Genomic DNA, 22189 nt, shown 5'->3' with positions numbered 1-22189 from the left:
AATAATTTTTTTTTGATGGGGTCTTAATAAATATCTTTGCTTACAAACTCTAGTCTAGTTTGGCTAATATTTTTTTAAATACAGATGGACGTACTCACCAACCCTAATTGTAAAAAGGCTTCTCTTTTAAAAATATGCATGATTATATGAACTTTAGAACACTTTATTAAAAGCTTATAAATTAAATCTTTCTAAATGCTAAATAGTGACTGAAAATTTAGAAAAAAGGAAAAATGTATCTTTCATATTTAATAAGTAAAAACATATTTGAAATGGATGTCTTATTTAGTTTGTGATTAGGATAAGTGAGGTAGGAGATCATCACAGGGTTTGGACCAATAGGGCTAACACTAGATTGATGCTGGTTCATGGGCAAGTTATAGTTTATGACCTTCTATGGTTTCAGGAATTTTTGCATTTATACTTGCAAGGAATTTTCTGTTGTTTTGTGACAAAAACATAACTTTGGGTTTGATGTTCTTATTTCTGATAACAATAAATTCCCCTATTATTGTCCTGTCTGGGTAGATTGACAATCCTGGTCCATGCAATCTTCCCAGTTCCCAGAATCCAATTGATACAGATTTAGTCTTAACTGAGGCATGAGTTATCCTTATTCCACTTTTAAACTGATTATTCTTAAAATTTCCTATGAGAATGGGATCAAAATCTTTCCATAAGAATCCCCATCCACTATGCTTATTTTCAGAAAATTGGCCAGTATATGCTTCACTATATTCATCAACATTTAATTTGTGTTCAAATTCAAATCCAACAGAGCCTGGTTCTTTGTATGAATGGATGTTATTATCTTTTCTCGTTTCAGGTTGTTCATGAAAGCAGCCATTTCTTTTCTTATATAGTTTACTGTGGTTGCATCTAACAATTCCATTATTTAAATCAAAATTAAAGACCATGAATTCAGATGGTGAAATCTCCTGACTAGCTATTACATTCATATTTGGATATAAAATTATTCCACTCTGGAATTTGTTGAAATTAAAAAGTCCAGAAACTATTGTATTGTCTGGATTGTACATGACTCCTCTTCCATGCATTTGGTCATGTTTAAAATTCCCATAGTAAATGCTTCCATTATAAAACTTTAGGTAGCCTGTTCCATTTCTTTCTAATTTTCCAGACTCTAGGTGATCATTAATGACATTCCCATAGTAAAACGTTTCATTGTTACAATATTTTCCATGTAACTTCTTACAATAATTTATGTCATATTCTATTATTTTGTAATCATCAACGTAGTTGGTGTTTAGCAATTCATTTATATTTTTTATATCATCAAATGTGTCACTCCCACACACATCATAATTACTAGGAAAGGCCGTTTCTTTTTCACCAAAGATTAGTTTATTACAATCCAGCTTTTTTGTTGTATTAAGTCTGCTTATTTCTTCACCATTATTATATCTAACATTAGAGCAGGTACCATCCGCCATCATCATTCCTTCTTCAATGGAATCATCAACAAAGTTGCCAAGGAATATTTTCTTGTCAGTGTAGTATAACAGACCTTGACCATCTTTCTTGCCTAGTTTCCAATTCCCAATATACTTGAAAGTATCCTGGTCAGGATGTCTTTCATATGTAATCTTACCAAAGCCATGGGGGCGGTCTTCCAGGCATTCTCCATGGTACAATGTACCATCATCATACAACAGAAAACATCTGGCATCAGTATATTCAATGCAACATCTGCTTTGACTAAATAACTGTTTACCTTCCACTTTGCTAGATTTAAATGTTCCTTTTAATGTAAAATCTTGTTTGCCTGCAAAGAAATCAAATACTATTGTTCCATTGCCAGTCATTTTTCCATTTTCCCATTTCCCAACATATTTGAAGCCTTCCAACCAAGTTAGGTTTCCCACTCCATATTTGGTACTTAGCATGAAATCACCTGAAAATAAGTTTAGTTTTATTAAATATTCAAAATTTCGTCTTCCATTGCGTATTATTTAGAAAATCAGAACAGTAAAATTGCTACCTTTGTAAATTCTTCCATCAGAATATGAGTAAATTCCGTAGTTCTGCATGTAACCTGCAACAAAATGACCTTCATAGACATCACCTTTTCTAAAGCCTCTTTTAAAGTCAGCACTTCCATTACCATACAAAGCACCATTTTCAAAAGTTCCTTTGAAATGTGCATCACCAGTTGTCAATTGCCCATGTCCTTGCATAGTATCATTGAACCATTCACCATGATACTCTGCTACACCATTCCATGTTGTGGTGCCAATTCCATGGCGCACTCCATCTTTAAAACCACCTGTGTAGGTAACACCATATCTCCAGTTAAGAGTACCATTCTCACATGGCTTTCCCTCTGAATTGAGATATCCAGTGTAGTTGAAGTGTTTGGTGATATCTGAATCCTCAGTTTTAATGTTTATCGAAACAGTCTCATTTAAGTTACACTTTCCTTCATCAGCCTAAAAAAAATGACATCTATTAATTTTTATTTACATCATTTCTAAACATCTAAAAATACTTGACTTCCATACACTTTGAATGGAGTAGAGTTAGATTTTTGACTGGTTAGTTTCTGACTTCCATTAATTAGCTTAAAGGCAAAAAAATAAAATTTTGTGACAAAGCTAAATTATTATCTAATTAAAGTACTACACATACCTGACAAGATCCTATGTTAAAACTAGAAAGCAGAGTAAAGGCAACCAGAACTATCCAATCCATGTTAAGTTAGATCTATAAACAAACAAAAAACTAATAAATTACAAGGTTAACACCAGTTTGTGAGTCCCGAGAGGCCGAATGCCTGGAATAAAAAAGATTCCTTTAATATGATGCTATGCATGATTTTTAAGCATGGCTGAGAACTGGTTCTAATACACTGGATAGATATTAATTATTTTTGAACCCATAACGGTAAAGTCCTTCTCTGATCTTTTTGGAATATCAATTTCTTACCTTCCTTAAACAGTAAACAAGATAAAGTTTTACTAAACAACCATTATAATCTGAAAAGCAAAATGTATGTAAGCAGAATATTCATGCTCAATATTAATACATTTTAGGAAACTAGAAAGTTGGAAAAGGGACTTAAGAGAAATAATAAAGAATAAAGAGAGGTAAAATTTATAAATATTTATCTAAATTTGTTTAACCATCATAAAAGACAGAAGAAAATTTAATGGAATAAAATAGATATTAACATTAATAAAAAAAGCCTAATAATATAATAAGCAAAATTGAAGGTACAAAAATGAAGTGTGAGAAAAAAATATGTGCATTTCACTCATTTATTTAATTTTTTCGACTATTGTGAGCGTTAAAAGGTGTTTATATTGATACAAGTCCCCTATTAAAATCACACCCCTCTTTTATGTCTTTATTACACCTCTTATCACCTTGTTTTTGCATAAGGGGTGTTTGTCAAAACTTGTAAGGGGGTGAAAAAAACTCTGTGCCCGACACTTTGCACAAGTCCATAGGTCTGAGCTAATTATAAATGAAATGTCATTGTTGCTCGATCATATTAATCAAATTTAACTTTATTGATTTTTTGACATTCCAAGCTTTCAAATTTGTTTCCTTTCTCCACAATCCTTGTTTGGCTAAACCAAGTTTGAAGATTTTTTTTGTCATCAACTTTCATGCCTTCACATTTTTTATATATTTCACAATATTTCTCCCTAATTCAGATAATGGTAGAGCAGATTATTGGGGTTTCATTAAAATTGCCATTTTGTTTATATATTCCTATTGCCACTAGAAAAAAATTACCCTTCAGGGATCAAAGAAATTACAATTTTTGCCATTTTATCATTGTGTGGACGAAATAATTTTGAAACCTATGTTTGCTCTGCATCCTTGCCTGAGGTCAGCATTTGCATTTCCATTGAAGACATCAGTCATCGCCAATTCCAAGTCTGTAAGAATTGCATGGATCTCAAACCTGATTGTTTCACAATCATAACCTGTAAGAAGGCTAATTTAAGCAATGATTATAATAATTGAAATCCTGTTTTGTAGCAAAGCTGCTCTAAGATTCACTGTCTCATCTATCCAAAATTTCGTCCTTCAGTCATTCTGCAACGCTTTTAGGGAAACGTGATTTACTTGGCTGCTTTTTAAGACAACTTCTTGTCAACATTTCCATTATTATGGAGCATAATTAACTGTAAAACATCCATGGCGGTCGGACTGAAATTTTTTCCACATATCTTTGGTGTTTTTGCTCCGATTTTCAAAGGATATGTAGAAAAGGGAATCATAATTAAATTAAAGAGAAGTTTACAAAAACATTTAGAATCAGGGACGTAAGTGACATTTTAAAGTTTCTTTTACACTAGTCGAAGGTTTCAGTCAACCACTAATCCCCATAGAAGGGATAATTTTGTATCATCATTAGGTATGTACATAAATTCATCTGGCATTGTCTTGTCTCTTTAGATCCCTGATTAAAATACTTACTACAATCATCTTTATCATAGGTAGAAATATCTGTATCTCTACAAGGACAGTTTCTCTCCATTACTTCCAACATTTTCAAAGTATACTCCATATAGTCTCTCTACAAAATAGCAAGGATGACAACATTCATGAGAGCGAAGCTCTGAAACACTAGGACAAACGAACATAAAAACTTGTAGAGTGTCAGAACTGATAATTTTAATGTATAAGTCATAAGAAAATTGTAAGTAAATTTGTTGCAAAACTGCTTAGATATAGGATAATGTGTAAAGACATACTTACATTTTTAGCACTTGATTATAGAGATGCTTTGCTTATGATATTGTAACTTGATGTCCTAGGCATCATTGTTTCAAAAATTAGATTAATAGAATAAGTAACTATATCATACAAAAAATTGTTGTCAAAAAGTTAAAAATCAACATTCTTCAACATGATATCTGTTCCAGACTTACATACAGACGGACGTACCTACCTTTATTATAGAAAAGCTTACAGAAGAATTGCATTGCTTATCTATAAATTTTAGATTTAATTTACAGGTTGTTTTCAAATTATAAACTATATTTTTTTTGTAATTTTACGGTCTTGTTCTTAGAATCAAGCTTTATTCAAGCTATATCTCTGGGGTAAAAATAATAGCTTCACATATTGTTTTATTTCTACATAGTTTTAGTCAAACCTGAATATACTAGAGAAAATATTTCATCCTAGAGCAGAATTGAGTTTTAGTTTATTTTAGAAGATTTTTATAGTGCCTATAAAAAATAACGCCATACTGGCCTGCCATTGATAATTAAGTTCTTTAAAAGTGGGATTGACATATTTGAATCAGGTTTAGAGTTTCGGCTGATTTTATAAAATTGTAAAAAGGTTTATTTCCCTTTGACTTTCAGGCAGCTGACACAAAGCTGCTTTTTACCTTGACTTCTGGAAGAATACTGCATCGGTACTTTTTTGATATAGCCACTATATCAACTGGGGACATTTCTTGCTAAATATAATAGAAAAATTTATTGATTGTTAATAAGATATTTTAGAAAATAAGAAAAATTGATATTGTGACAAAGAACTTTTTGTTGTCCATTTAGATTGCTGATATAGTCCTCAGTTATTGGTCAATAAGGCACTCCATGGTAAGGGGAAGGGATAACGTAGTCATAATTTAGAGGGGAGGGGGGTGAGGGTTATGTTACATTAGCTAGCTGGTATAAACATTTTATCCCGGTATGTATTGTACATCTCCAATAATATCCATATTTTATATCCATTAATATAATGTTTCTCAATGTGAAAAATATTTTTCTTAATAACAAATTCATATGTATTAAATAAGACTTGTGAAGTAGCTATACTAATTACATCAAAACCTACATATTCTTCTGTGAGAGGTGGTACCCCATCTTTGGTAAAATCATCTCTGTATTTATCATTAACCTTAACAAAAAAAGGAACATTAAGGACAATTTCATAAATAGTGCAGAAATAATTCTTTAATTTTACCACTAGCATCTAGAAGCAGGAAAAGAGAAAGCCTAAAACTTTCCAAGGACCTATTGGAACCTTTCCTTATGTGAAACACTCATATATAATTCTCTTATAGATCATAAAGGCTCAAAAGAGAAATTGACCCTAGACGCCATGATTGTTTCTAACCCAGAATCATAGTCGTCAGATTAAAGAAAGCTTATGATACACATTTGTAGTATATGATCGCACTATTTATAAAGTAAATATCGTACAATTTGACGTTACCTCATCAATTACCTCACACGGAAGGGGATGCTGTCCATAACACTCAAACCCCAAGTCCAACAACCCAGGATAACTAAGGGGAGCCAAATAAATCCATTTCTGTACAAACTCCAGGGATATTAGGTTGAGTAACACCCATCAGACAACCAACTCTTTAATATACAATCTTCTTCTGAAAAGTCCTGTTTTGAACTAAGGCAGTCCCCTATTAATAGTGCGCATCTGACATAATAGCAGTAGGAATCATTGTTAACTCCTTTAGTTATGCTGCGGTGTCTAGCCGAGATTCAAACCTATACTCAAATGGATGCCCTACATGTTGAGCTATGGTTTATATAATACAAAGAACGACAATATCCATAAAAGTGACGCTCTGAAACGGTAGGACATACAAACATTAACACTTGTAAAGTGTCAGAACTGAATAAACTTGAAATAAATGTTTTTTGTAAAACTGCTTAAATACAGGAATATTTTAGGACATACTTATATTCTTAGGACTTAATTATAGATATGCTTTGTTTATGACATTGTAATTAGTTATCCTAGGAATCAGTAGACATAACATTGAATAACATTAAATTATTATATAATTATAAAAATTTATTGTTAAAAAAGTTAAAAATCAACATGTTAAAATGGACTTATGGACTTTCTGGTATGATTATAGAGTTGATACATTTTATAAATTGTACCTAACTACCACAGGAATCCCCATGCAAAGTTTGAAATTGATAGAACAATTTTAATTTGCCCAAATTTACAAAAAAAAGCTATTCATTTCAGATGGACCAACCAAAATTATAGAATAGCTTCACTTAAAAAAATTTGAGGTATCTGATTGTACTAAAAATATATATAATATTATATACTTTTGCTGACCTTCATGCATGTTTTTCTGTTACCATGATTGTCTTTTTTCTCACCACCAGATGTCTCTGTGTACATCATTATAGAATAAAAATCAAATGGGACCTAAAATTATTTAATTTAACTCAAAATGATTATACATGTAAAAGGAAACTTTTAAGAAATCAAAGGAAATGGTAAACTAGGATTATTAAGTGACTAAAATCCTCACTTTAATCATTTTATTGCAAATATTTCAAATTATTACAGTTGTTAATTCATACAGTAAAACCTAAAATCTAGACTTAGAAAATTTGAGTATATCTGGACTAAAATACATGATTTAGTTCTTGTCTGTCTCTCTATTGGAAAAATAACTTTTTTTTTTCTTTTTTTCCCCACTTACAAAATTCTTATTTTTTTAAATTTTGTAAACAATAACCAGTAATTGGTGTGGGGGAACCCCACTGCAACCTGGGGCGAATCACAACCCCCCCAAAAAAATTTTAAATATTCATTTTTCAAATTTTAATTTTTGTGTATGTGAACAATAAGATATATAAGTTTTCCGGAATTTTAAAGTTAGGGGGAGATTTGAAATCTGCATCAAATTTTAAGGATTTTTTTTATAAAATTCGTTTTTTCTATAATTCTTTATATAAAAGCGGAAATGCAATTTAAGTTAATTAATTTTGGCATCTGTGATTGGTGGATTTAAAAAATCTGCGCTCTGATTGGATGGCGTACATCATTCAACCAATTAGAGCGCAGGTAGTTTAAAATCCACCTATCCTATTGGTCAAAATTAATTAACTTAAAATGCATTTCCGCTTTTAGATAAAGAATTATATAAAAAACGAATTTTATAAAAAAAACTTAAAATTTGATGCAGATTTCAAATCTCCCCCTAACATTAAAATTCCGGAAAACTTATATATCTTAGTGAACAACCTAGATTTTATTTTTTTTGAAATAGAAAATTTTGTGTATACAGCAAATAACCTGGGTTTAATTTTTACGAATTGAAATTTTTGTGCATACAGCGTACAACCTGGTTTTAATTTTACCACAGAGTAATTAAACAAAGAATAACTTTTTTGAATATTTGTTGTCTTCCTATTACTTCAGAGGGCGAAGCCGCTAGTTTATTTTATAGTGTCACAAGTAACTATACCTTTAAAGACATATCATATAAGGAGACATTTCTTATCGTAAATTGTTGCCATATATGCCTTGTGTTCTCTTTTGATACATCCAAAAACAACCAACGGTCTGGTCTGAAAAAAATACAATGAACTAACAGGACTTGCTATTTATTGCATCATATTATAGACAACTTTCTGTGGATAGTAGAATAAGAATAATAACATTAAAACCTGTTTTTTTTGTCCCCTAGGGGCCAGGGGCCTGGGTTTATTGAAAAATTTCTTATTAATCTTTGAAAAATAACCGGTTCTAACGTCTTCTTCTTTTCTCTTTCTTTTTAGAACTTGCACAATATCTTACAAGTGGCCAGTTGAGCACTGCCGCCCACCCCATAGACGTCAAAGGGGGGGGGGTGGGGGGTAAAGGCGTGATTACCCCCCCCCCAAACGAATTTGGGGGTACCATTTTGGAGGGGGTATTTACCACCCCAAAAAATTTTAGGGGGGAAAATACCCCCCTTCAAAATAAAAAATCCCTAACATAAAAAAATTTTTACTATTAAATATTAATACATTATAATTGGGGGGTAAACAAAATTTACCCCTGCTAACAGACTTCACGGGGGGTAATTACCCCCCCCCCAAGCAAATTTTACCCCCAGGGTAAAAAAAATTTTTTTTTGGGGGGGGGAAATTTGCAGCGCGCTTCTCACGCCATTTTACCCCCCCAAAAGCAAATTGCCCCATTCTCAAAAAAAATCAGCCCCCCAAAACAAAAAAGCTTGGACGCCACTGGCCCACCCCCATTTTATTTTAGACATAAAAAGAAAAAAAGTTGCGTGTAGTTTTTATGTGGGGTGCATTAACCATGCAGTAAAAAGATTGATGCAGAGTATAAAGCAAAGTTGCACAATAAATTAAATTAAAAGAGAAAGAGAGAGAGAGAAAGTGAGAGAGAGGATAAAATTAGAAGAAGTGAGAAAAAAGAGCTGAGAGGCTTTTATACTTTAGAAAGAACCGAATAGAGAGCAGCATTAAGCTACTTTTGCTTGAAAGGCCGATTTTCTAACATTTATTTCCAAAAAATTAGGTGGTAATTCATAAGCTACCATTTGAGATATTGAACAACATAGCATGCTACCTTTTTTTTAAAGTTTCGCTGGGTAGATGATAGCTTGCAGTGAGTAGAAGAGCCTTCCTGACTAGTTAGTATATACATTTATTATATACCTGTTCATTTGATGGTAAGCACCCAGAGAGTGGAGCACTTCATGGAGGACAATTCCTTAACAAAGCTTACCATTAAAGTACGATACCCTTATGTAAAATTAACCAGACTTCTGGCTGTGTTTTTGTCTGACAGTATTGAACTGATATGGTTCTCCTTTATGAAGAATAATCTCCCCCCCCCAAAAAAAAAGTGCTCCAAATTACTAATTAAAATTGGTTTACCTTTTACCCTAGCAAGTTACTGTGCAGAGGTAACCGTTGCAAGTATGCTAAAATTTAACTGTAACTCGATTACTAGCGTCTACTGGCTTAAAGGGCACTTGAGGTTTGATGGGGTCATTTTACTAGGGCCGATGGAAAAACTCTTTTCATAGAGCAAATGTCCTACCTTGGTTTTCAAAGCAATCAGTTCCAAGATATATTTCATTCTCACCATCTTGATCTTTACCTAAAATAAACAGCAACAATTATGGAAAAAGCAGTGCTGTAAGTGTAGGCCAAATCATTTTTGGTTTCTTTGCAGAGAGAGAGGGGACAATGGGCTGTTTATTACACTAGTACCCAAGGTTTTATCATAACATTTTGTTTTTTATTTGCTAAACAACTTTGGGAATTTTGATTGGTTGCTCTTTATGTTTAGGTCCTGACATTTCAACCACTAATTGTAATCTACAGAAGGGGTAATATTGTGTATTAAAATTGGGGATATACATCAATTTATTATCCATAGTCCCTTTAGATCTCTGGGTTTTTCAGCCAACAAAAGTTAAATACTATAATTACCTATAATTTTTCATATTTTTAAAGTACTGTAAGGTGGTGAATAATAGTATTGCATAATATGAAGTATGTGCTGCATTCAACAATGACCTATAAATCTTATCAACCTGCACAACCTGAAAACTCCAAATTTCGCCTTCTAAGTGAAGTTTGCAGTATTTAATGAAAAGCCTACCAGCAAAAGCTATGTATAATCATCTGATTTGAATATTGAATATTAGATTGAATAACAAATATAGAAATATGATTATGAACATGATTACATAGAGTGAATAAAATTTAGGTTAAAATTAGTGTTGTTTATTTTGTTTAGTAAAAGTGAAACTTTTCTATTATAAAACCCCATCTGTCCGCCGCTGTTTATACCACAGTAATCATAACTATTCCATTACTGTTATTAAAGTTAAGAAACATAAGTAGGATAGTACAAAAATGTGTATGTTATGTTTTTTACATGTACAACTTTGTTTCTGGGTTGTGAATTTACTTACCCACTTCTGACTTACACAAGGATCCATCTTTTTTTTTGAAAAGAATATGATTTTTGTCCTCCTTAAAATAGAATTTTAAACAAATACTGAAAAATTGTTCAAATTTCACTTTTTTAGCAGCATTTAAGAAAAAACTATATTGAATTGACATCAACATTATAAGAAAACTTGAAAAATATTTTCCCCAAATAAATAATGAAAAAGAAAAAAAATTAAATATATCCGTATACAGTTTAAAAAAACATTAAAAACATTGACAAATACAACACTTAATAATTCAACAGTGAAAAACATTTCTGATAGGCAATAAAAAAATGTTTCATCTACTCAATAGCACCTTTTGAGTAATTATAGCCTTGGTTAGAACCCTAAATATCTTATAGTATGGAATAATAAATAATAAATTGCATTTCAGTTTAAAATTTACTCTGCCTGATTTCTTTCTTTTTTCCAAGCAAAGTCAATGCATCCTAAAATATGAACAAATTAGATTTTTGGCATTGCTTCTACTTTATAGATAAGGATTATATTATTACTAGCAACTACGCCCCTTGAGTGTGAGTGTGTAGGGATGCCCCCCCCCCCCCCAAAAAAAAAAGATTATTAGAGGAGTTATTTTTTTCTAAGTGCGATTTATATTTAGAGGGTAGGGATACCCTAAAATAATTATAAATCATTCCTTCAATAGACCTATTAGAAGCCCTACTGCAAACTATATGCCAAAACACACACACACAGACGTAGTGGGACAAAGTGACTCTAAAATCAGCCCAGTGACGTCATAAAAATGAGTGAGATGAGAGGAGAAGTGAGAAAGAGGTAATATTTCATTTTTATGACGACATATGGCTGATTTTTGAGTCCCACTACACAGACACAGAGACATCCTGTTACTTTAATATAAGAATAATACCTGGCTCTAAGTTGAGGAGAATTGTGTCCATTGCTTCACGAACTTTTCTTTTTTCATCTTGTGTATACCTAGACAAATATTATAACTTTATAAGAAAAAGTTTTTTGGGGTCTGAAGCTAAACATCTCGAAAATTACTATTCCTAATTTTATGTTCTTCTAGGGGTTGCTGTTAAAGTATCTTTGGGTGTTCTAGGCTTTTGCCTGACCTCTTTTGCCATCTCCTTTACGCTACGGGTGAAGCAACATGGGGAATAATAGTTCCTGATAAATACCTGTGACGCCTCTGATAAATCCCAACTCAGGTTTCTATAGTAACAGAATGTTAGGCATGTCTTTATCGTAAGAGCTCGCAAACTGGTGGACCTATATGGTTCTACTTTACAGAAAAGATTCTTATTTTCACAAAGGTTATCTCTACGCCTCTGGTAACTGAAAAGAAAAAGAAAATGTCATTTTGTACTTCAATTTATTGTCCATTGTCATATCCCTGAAGATTACTAACTAGACAACTTACTCAACTATCATATCTTTGTGATCATAAGTGTAGAATATTATGTTATTCTCCCATAGTCTTTCATCTGTTATCCACTCTCTAAAAAGTTAGAAATACATCTTTTTGTAAGTTTTTTATTTGTTATGGAAATTTTCTTTTTAAAACTAAAATTAAAATTAGGGATGGTCGAATCCCCCCCCCCCCCCCCCCCAAAAAAAAATAACTTTAAATCTTAAATAAAATTTGAGTTGTCAATTCAATTTCACCAACCCCCCCCCCCCCCATTCCCCCCATTTAGTGGCGTAATTGCTAGTTTATATAAAAGTAACATAGAAAAAAAATTTATCCAAACCCTAATTTTTTTTCCATTTTTCTTAAACTTAACCACCATCCCCCCCCCCTCAAGCACCACTAGGCCTCTAGGGGCGTAGCTAATGACAGTTAGAGTGACTAACCACATGTTTAACTTGTATAGGTTAGCCTCACTTATAAACTAACTTACTGTGCAAATGGGTCATAATCAATGGATTCTAAAATAAATAAAGATTAATTCTTTAGTAGTGTAGCTTCACTATAACTATGTCGGTCTGTTCTAAAGGGCAAACATTCGGTTTTTCTTCTGTTATTTATGATATGAGGTTGACTAATCTACTTTTTTTATAGATATACATGTTTTCCTCAACTGTTATAAAAAATAGACTGCTGGAAAGATTTCTAATATGAGTAATGGTCATCTACTAAAGAACTTTGAATTTGGATTCCTTGATATGTTTTTTATTTATTTATTACCTCTAAAGAAAGCCACTAGAGGCAGAGAGTAAAAAACAGGGAATAGGGGGACATGGGGCACTAGTTCCCAACGTTTTACATTAAGATTTTCTTTATCATTGAATTAACAATTTTGGGGACTAGAGTTGAATTTAAAATGGCTGGTTTATAAAGTTGAGTGTCCAAAAGTGTCAACTAGAATCTACTGAAGTTGTAATTTTGTATGTCATCATTGGGGATTTATATAAATTTGTTGGTCATCATCTTATCCCTTTATATCCCTGAGACTTACCACATGAACCCTGATCATAGTTCTTTCCTTCTGGCACCACATAGTCAAAACCGGTGGGACATGGATCTTCTGTAAAAAACAAGGATGATAACATCTATAGTAGCGAAGCACAGAAATCATGGATGGGAATACGGAAAAGGAGATTTAAAGGGCATTTTTAAAATTAAGAATATAAACATATTTAAGAAAAATCACAAAAATTTTTCTCATTTATCTTTTTATGACTGAGAGACCGACGGACAAAGTTAATTACATACTGGATGCTCCTTGGTTTAGGGGATATATTCAAAAAAATCAACCGTCTAACTACAAAAGCAGCTGAGAATATTAATAATACAGTTTCTTTCATACTAAAAACGAGTCAATCCACATTCTATTTTTTCATTTGAGCAAAAAAAATTTAATCATGCATCAGGAAGCGTTTTTTTGGCCTCGAATATAGGGAAATTGCTTAAAAAGGGCAATTTAAGTAACTCCAACATTTATGATTTAAAAATTGTAGGGAAACAATAGCAACCTCTTTTTTTTATTTAAAGATTTTATTAGTAATTTTATGAATTTACGAGTTTCCCAATTTCCATGTCTTTTATAATTCCTAAAAGCTTACCACATTTATTATCTTTTAAGTTATATTTTTTCCCCATTTCACAATTTGGATGTTCATCTTGTATTGGTTGTTCAGGCTTCATCAGCATGGTTGTTACAGCTACCACAGTACCTGACCAGTTTATTCATAAACAAGGATGAAAACATCCATAAAAGCGAAGCCCTGAAACGGTTTGACAAACGGACATTAACGCTTGCATAGTGTTAGAACTGAATAATCACAGTATAAATGAATACGAGACAAAGCAAAAATTTGAGTAAATTTGTTGAAAAACTTCTTTATACAAAATAATGTTTATGGACGTACATACATTTTAGGAAATGATTATAGAGTTGCTTTGCTTATAATATTATACTTTGTTGTCCCAAGAATCAGTATACCAAAATCAAAACAATCGGATAATTAGATCACATAATTTTTTTTTGTTAAAAAAGTAAAAAAATAACATGTTTAAAATGGACGTACGGACATCCTGGTAATGATTATAGAGTTGCTTTTTAAATCGTACCTAACTACTACAGGAATCACCATGCAAAGTTTTAAATATATAGGACAATTCTAACATGCCTAAATTAACAAAAAAATCTATCTGTCTGCCAACAGCCTAACGGTGGAACATATAAATTTTGATTGCACAGAATTTAAATGGACAAAAGAAGGGCTACAAAAAATCTCGAATTGTCATTAATAAAGACGGTACAGTCTCGCAGTGCCTCTAAAAGCACTTGAGGGTGGGAGGGTTGAACCCAACAACCAATTTTATTACTTCAAACTTAAAACAAAATAGTTATATTATTTTTTTTTTTTTTTTGGGGGGGGGGGGGTTGGGATTTTTTTCCAGGTTTAATTTCTCTTGAGAGATTACTGGTTCTCTCCCCAATAAAATTTATAAACCTTCCCAGGAAACATGAGAAACTTAATTGTAAAGATGAACCATAGACAGATAAATATAAATATTTTAAATTTATATTTAATATTTTAAAATTTAATATAAAACATTTGATAGATTTAATGATTTTGAATCTGCTTCGATGAGCGAGATGACGCCGAAATGAATAACCTATATCTATCTATAAAAGTTAAAAGAGAGTCCCAATTAGAATATTTTCACTATAATCCTTATAATAAAGTAACAGGATGTTTGTATGTTTGTACCGAAGGATCTCGCTAACCGCTGAACCGATCGGGTTCTCCTTAACAGGGTAGCTTCTCATAGGTCCTGGGAAGGTTTATAACTATTTTCTTGGGGGGTGGGACACCCCCAACCCCACAAAAAAAAATCCCACCCCCCCCCCAATTTTTTTTTTTTTTTTTTAAACTAAAATTGAAAATGAGGCCTCTATGGGCGTAGCCGCTAGTAACAAAATAAAGTGACACTTGCAAAAGAAAATTATACATTTAAAGCCGCTTCACTATGTGTATATTTAAAATGGAGCGGCGCATCTCAATAAGTAATCAGTTTATTACATTACACATATAAAGAATAATATTAATCATCAAATTAATCTTAATATAAAACAAACCACTTTAGCTTAAATCATATCAATTAATTAAACAAATGCAGTAAGAACAAAAATAAATTTATTTTTTGGCTTATTTATAAAGAATAGAATTATCTATTTATGGACCTAATCAAAAAGAATCTTTTAATATTCAAATTAATAATAGTTACCTCATGTTAAATAACACAAATATCAGAATGATAAATAGATGTGAACAAGTCAGATATCCATTATCAAGTGATTAGAATAAGAAAGAATATTTATAAGGCGATGAAAGGAATGCTCCAAAAATTAGCCGCGCTTTATTTAAGCTTTTCTTATATGTCTACACAAGGTATCAAAATTTCATAAAGATCTGCCGCCGTTTTCCCACAGAATGCGGCGGCTGGCAGCTGCCAAGTACTGCTGCGGCCACTGAAATTTATGTTTTGATATTTCTAATATAAAATATACATAAAGATAAACATTTTCTGTAAAAAAATTGTTCTTCTAAACCTAAAAACAAAGGTTTTTAAATAAAAGGGTGAAGGAAGCGAAAATTGACTTTGACTTACTTAAGATCGGAAATTCATTATTAAACATAAAGGGCTTGTACAAAAAAATTAGCCCTCTAAATCTAATATGAACTATTGTAATAGGGGGGGCGTTGAACGCCTTCCCCCCCCCCTCCCTCGACCGATAAAGGTGCGACAAGGGGCCCGACTGTTAAGGGTTAAAAAGATGTATTGATACATACAGGGTTTCTAAAAAAACTGTGTTTTCCAGATTTGGGAAACAACCATTAGGAGTATAAAAAGATAATTATAGGTCCATATTCTCTATAGCAATATACATCAAAGTTAGAAAAGGTGTTTTTTGATTACTCTAAAAACATCGGCGCTTTTTAGAGTTGATTAATTTTAAAAGCATGAATGATAATTTTTGTGTCAGTTTTGAAGGCTTTTTATATTGATTTATAGGAAAATACTATTCCCATCTTACTAATAAGGCAAACAAACATATTTTATAGTAATTTAAATTTTTATTTTAATGTTGCACAAATTTGGTCAAATTTTAAAATCTCCGCCCATTTTTGGCATCTAATTGAACTGGGACTACTTAACGGACATCTACAATCCATCCCTCCCCCTTTCAAATATGATTCAAATGTTTAATATTTACGGTTAAACCATATATCTCATGTGCATACATCAACATTTAAGCTATTAATTTATATGTTGCACTTTTAAGAATATAAATCAAACTGCTGCAACTTTTTTTTGTTTTTGAAAAACTTCTTGGGATAAAAAGTATTCTAATTTATATGTTATAATCTAAAATAATAAAAAGAGTTGGTCGTCTAACGAGAAATAATGCAATTTGTAAGGATCTAAAAAGCGTTTTTCAAAGAGAGCAAAACTAAATAATGACAAAAACTTAAATATGCACTTTCATTTAACCATTTATCATATTATTAATTATTATTGTGGTTTTAATACATTTTTTCACAAATATACAAGTTATTTCAATCTAATTGATATATCCAATTTAAAATCAAACATTTTTCCCCTACTTGTACCTATCAGTACAGCCGCAATTTTAGAGAAAATAAAAAGACACCTTAAGTAAATGTGATGTAAATTTTTACATAGAATATGGACATATAATCTTTTTTTTCATATTCCTTCTGGTTGTTTCTCAAAACCGGAAAACGCAGTTTTTTTTAAACAGACTGTATATAGATATACATGCCAATATCAAATTATACTAAGGGACAGACTTATAGGTAGAACAATACATAGAATAAAAAATGGATCAATGGACCAAGCAATTAATAGGTAAAACAATAGATAAATTAAAAGATGGATTTATACATAGATTGATAAACAGATAGATCAATATTAAAATAAATCAAGGGATAAATTTATAGATAGAACAATAAATATGGTTAACAGACAGATGGATTAATAAATAGATGGATAGATTATTCAAAAAAGAATCTTACCTGCTGTAACAAAAGCAACAGCTGTAACAATTATTCCAATGATGATTTTTCTTTTTGATGTGGACACGTCTAAACACGCCATAAAGCTATCATTACAAAGGTCCTTTTCAGGGGAGCTTAATAAGGTTAGGTAAGCCGCAGACAGGATTTCGCTTCTGCAAGGTTAAAGCACCTTGTAGAGGCGAAGGCTAATTGTTTGGCAAAAAGAAATAATAATATTCAGACAAGGATAATTAACTTTTATTTATTAAAGTAGTCTCTAGGGGCACTTGAGGTGGGGGGGGGGGGGGTGGGGTTTCGACCAAGGCCCCCATTTTTAATCTTGAAAGAAAAGTAGAAAATAAATAGGAAGGGTAGATTTCCTTTTATTCTATTGGCATTTTCTCTGGGGAGAATAGTAGTAACCACTCACATAATAGTTACAGGACTTCAGAAAAGCTACTCTTTAAAGAAGAACCATATCGGTTAGCGGTTAGTGTGAACTAACAGACAGACAAACAAAGATCCTGTTCTATAAGGATAATCTAATTTTGAGTTGATAGCATTTCCTGTAGGAGGGGCATAAGTTTCTGCATACATAATCCTTATTTCAATGTTTCAAATTTAGTAAAAACAAGTAGACAACATCCATAAAAGCGAAGCCCTGAAATGTTGGAGCAAACAAATATAAAACCTGAATAAGCAAATTACTAAGGCGTAATTCTAAAGTAAATTTGTTGCAAAACTTCTTAAATACAGGATACGGTTTCAGGACATACTTACATTTATATATTTTTATATTACCTTACAAAGTTTTATGTACAGGCATAAAAAGAATGGATATAGAATATACGTGTATATTAAGACAGATATTTAGACTGCTAATATGTAACTAATTTATTAGCCAGTTCGTTCATCCTGTAGCAGGGGAGGGGGAGATGGGGTATGGGGGTTATGGAAGTTTGGTATTAAATCCAAATAGTGATATATCCATTGAAAAATATTTATAAAGTCTAGTCTAAAATAACTGGGTACATGGCGTTCCTACAACTGGCAGAAATACATCTGGATATATTTTTGTCAAAATGTAAAAAATACAGTCATACTTAAAGTAACCGCCATAAATACATCTAACACAGGCATTTATACATCCAAAATTGTCAATTTTACATCTGTTTCTTGCCAATTTTACCTCTAAACTTTTATACGTCATAAATACATCCTATACAATTTAATTAATAATAAACAATAGTGAACTGTATAATAGACATTTATTATCAATACAAGATATCAAAACAATACAGCAGGGCTAGGAAAATGCAGCAACCCATTTCCTACAATATGATCTTCCTCTCTTGGGACTCTACAAAAAAAAGAATTTAAAAAGATAATTAGATATTTCTTTAATTCACTAATTAAATAATTAGATTTTACGTAAGTATTTTCTATAATTCTTACACTTTTGATAACTATAATTGTAATCATAATACAAGGTATGTACACACTCTTTGTTGCACATATATTTTACTATGCTAATAAACTTTTACCTTAACCCTTAACGGTCGGGGGGGGGGGGGGGGGGGCGTTGAACGCCCCTCCATCCGGTTTTTTCTATCTCATTTTCTGTGTGTGAAAGATAAAGAGCCCAAACTGCGTGACTTTTTAAGTTTGGGTATGACACATAACTGAGAGTTGGAATTTTTTGAATATCTCCATCCTGGAGGGCACAGGATGCCAGCAAACCTGGCAGGGTCATCCAGGTAAAGAGCAAAAATATTTTTTTGACTTAAACAAAGTATTTTATCTTGCCAAAATACTAAAATATCCTCTAGTAGTACATCCTTATATGAAATACAGGTGTTCAAGTCAATTTCAGGTTCCAGGTATGATCCTGCAGGTCCTGATCCTCCAGGTCTCCAGAAATCTTTAAAAGGCTCCTGTGGCCTCAATTTTTGACTTAGAGACTTCAAATTTTAAACTTAAGCTTTTCTTACATGTCTACATAACGTATTAAAATTTCATAAAGATCCACCGCCGTTTTCCCGCCGACCGCCGACTGCGGCGGCTGGCAGCTGCCAAGTACAGCTGCGGCCGCTGAAATTTATATTTTGACATTTCAAATATAAAATTTACATAAAGATAAACATTTTCTGCAAAAAATTGTTCTTCTAGCTTCAAAAATAAGAAAATTACAGCCGTTTGAAATTTTTAAGTAAAAAAGGACCTAAAAACAAAGGTTGTTAAATAAAAGGGTGAAGGAAGCAAAAATTGACTTTGACTTACTTAAGGTCGGAAATTCATCATAACACAGGGGACTTGTACAAAAAAATTTAGCCCTCTAGCTCTAATAGGAACTGAGATAATATGGGGGGGCGTTGAACGCCCCCCCCCCCCCCGACTGATTAAGGTGCGGCAAGGGGCCCGACTGTTAAGGGTTAATATCAGACATTATAATAAACTAAAGAAAACTATCATAATCCTAAGGATATATTATATACATTTACAATTTCCCCGCTAATAGAGTTTAATATATGAGTAAAATATTGTACAAATTATTGATGTTATGTGGTAAATAGCTCGACATTTTCTTACAAAAATGATTATTTACATGTAATTTTAATATTATAAAACTATAACCAGTCCCTATCCCCCTTGGATGATTTGTTTATCTATTTTGGTTTTGCAATAAAATATTACTTTAATTGAGAAAATTTAAGGAAGCTTTTATTAAATGATGTACTTTTTTCACAGAAAATAACGGAGCCAATTAGTAAATTTAACTTTAAATATCCTGTTTTTTATTCCATGGAACTTTGCTTTTCAGTTTGTCATAATATTTCATTGTCTTATAGTTTCTTAAAGCAGAGTTGTCCCCTCTTGATTTTCAAAGATCTAATAAGTGTGTTTTCAGTGCTCTATATGCACTTTATGGGAAAGCATTCTATACCTTACTTTTTCCATCCATCTGTTTTCCTTTCCTTGCTTTTTATTAAATATTTCTTGTTGAAGTGAAGCTACTGTTTAATTAGAAAATCTTAAGAATCTGTTATTTTTACTTTCTTGATATTTTGCTAAATGCTCAAATATTTTCTTTGTTTTTTAAAGATTAAATGTCCCCCTCTCTCAACTTCCCTTTTCTTTTTTATTTTTTTTTAATTTCAATACTTTTATTTAAAAACATAATTATAATTTTGCCTCTCTTTCTTTTAAATATTATGGGATCCAATATTTTTTATTTTAGATTATTGTCCTGAAATGTACAGGATGTATTTATGACATATAAAAAAGTTTAGATGTGAAATTGGCAAGAAATAGATGTATAATTGACAATTTTGGATGTTTAAATGCCTGTGTTAGATGTATATTTGTCAGCATACCTACAATATATAGCAAATTACTGTCGAATTTACATCCAGACAAACAATTTTGACAAAAACACATCCACTGTATTTCTGCCAGTTGCAGGAACGGCAACGTCCCAAATAACTGTGCTGCTTTTCAATGTTAAATTTATAAGGATTTTCCCTGGAACAAATTTTTCTTGCTCTTCTGAATTCATTTTATACCTGAAACTAATAACTTTTGTGCCGTAGACACCCCCAAATTTTTTTTCATTTTGCCCCCATTTAAAATTTACCCCTACCCAACCATTTAGGAGGGGGGTATTTACCCCCACCAAACTAAAAAATCTCTAAAAAAAAATTTTTGCAAGCTTCGCGCGCATTTTAATACTGAATATTCAATAAAAATTAAACTACCCTTTCCCAAAAATTTTATCCCCGAAACGAATTATCCCCCCCTTAAAAAAATTTTACCCCCCCCCCAAAAAAAAGCTTGGACGCCCCTGGTTTTCTTATTGTTAAATACATATCTAATCCATTTTTGTCTGATTTTATAAATATAGGAAGCAGAACAAGAATTTTACCTAGAAGATAAGAAAAGATTAAAATGGAGAAACATCAAAATTAGGTCAAATTTTATACAAAGAAGATAAAGTATAAAATATAAAACCCTCAAAATTTTTTGGAAATTTGAAAGAAAATTTCATTAGAAGAAAATAGTTTATTTTACAAAAATCGGGTATGCTAAGAAAACCACCTACATTTAGAACAAAAGATAGAGATTTGACTTCTTTTAAATGCTAAACGTAGAAATTATTACATATTGAATCCAAAAATATATAATACTTAACAATAGCTTTAAAAATGAAATATCGACACTGATTTGAAATGTAGTTTAGTTGACCTAAAAAAATAGTTTTCGAGGTTGAAAAGGAACTTAATTCCAAACCTCTGGTATGACTACACATAAAATTATTATTTTTCATAGTAAAGAATTAATTCCTTCTGTTTTATTTTCAAAAACTTGTGCATATTACAAAACAATTGCTTAAAAGTGTATTTTCCAAAATGTAAAAATCGATTTATTGCCACTGTCTGGAACATAGTGTTATATGTTAACTGTTGAACAATTGATCAACAACTGTTTTAATAAAAGTAGGTGGTCTGTTCTTATCTTTGCTTCTATAATATTATTCATTTCACTCATACAATTTGGATTTTTTTTTACAATAGCAGTAAAAATGATCAAACAATGACAATTATGTCCAATTTACTTTCCCTGTAGCAAAAAATATTTTAGATTATTATTTTCTCTATTTCTCTTTTATTTTTATTTAATATTTCAATTAGTTTTTCTCACTTGTGTATGTCCGTCCGTCTATCAGTACCTATTTTATGCTGTACTTACTAGACATTTTCTATTTATTTATGTATTGCATTTAATTCTTTTATTTTCTAGTTATTGTTTGTTTGATGTTGCTGCGCTCCTCCTGGATAAAATTATGTTTGTTAAATTTTTATCATATTTACTGTATTACTAGTATGTTTGCGCTGGAATAAGCAGACAAATAAAATTGATGAACTGAAATTTAGTTGCCGAATGTGT

The 22189-nt window shown here is 31.6% G+C and overlaps 3 protein-coding genes across 4 annotated transcripts in view; 1 reads left to right on the top strand and 2 right to left on the bottom strand.

The window, feature by feature from the left end:
• Positions 1-22189, top strand: part of LOC145329128 (uncharacterized) — a 532399-nt gene that overhangs the window by 465392 nt on the left and 44818 nt on the right. The gene's annotated exons all lie outside the window — the stretch shown is intronic.
• On the bottom strand, positions 148-2998 carry LOC145329114 (uncharacterized). Its single transcript, XM_080173157.1, has 4 exons — positions 2947-2998; positions 2650-2724; positions 2003-2450; positions 148-1915 (listed from the first exon to the last, which is right to left on the bottom strand). Exons 2-4 carry the CDS (start codon positions 2710-2712, stop codon positions 378-380), a joined length of 2049 nt encoding a protein of 682 aa, XP_080029283.1. The 5' UTR covers positions 2713-2724; positions 2947-2998; the 3' UTR covers positions 148-377.
• Positions 2996-20885, bottom strand: LOC145329115 (uncharacterized). Of its 2 annotated transcripts, none has more exons than XM_080173158.1 (19): positions 20771-20885; positions 17814-17835; positions 17264-17334; positions 13778-13888; positions 13171-13239; positions 12613-12640; positions 12132-12209; positions 11616-11683; positions 11135-11172; positions 10703-10763; positions 9820-9879; positions 9432-9486; positions 8231-8333; positions 7090-7182; positions 5827-5889; positions 5375-5446; positions 4453-4552; positions 3854-3956; positions 2996-3671 (listed from the first exon to the last, which is right to left on the bottom strand). In XM_080173158.1, the coding sequence occupies exons 1-19, from the start codon at positions 20799-20801 to the stop codon at positions 3515-3517; spliced, it is 1383 nt and encodes a 460-aa protein (XP_080029284.1). In that variant the 5' UTR covers positions 20802-20885; the 3' UTR covers positions 2996-3514. The 2 variants fall into 2 exon arrangements, with proteins under 2 accessions (XP_080029284.1, XP_080029285.1); XM_080173159.1 differs by having other exon boundaries at positions 13171-13236.

The sequence above is a fragment of the Acartia tonsa genome, chromosome 9, assembly GCF_053477335.1.
Source record: "Acartia tonsa isolate MP-2025a chromosome 9, ASM5347733v1, whole genome shotgun sequence".
NCBI lineage: Eukaryota > Metazoa > Arthropoda > Copepoda > Calanoida > Acartiidae > Acartia > Acartia tonsa.
This window is presented reverse-complemented; position numbering and strand designations above follow the sequence as displayed.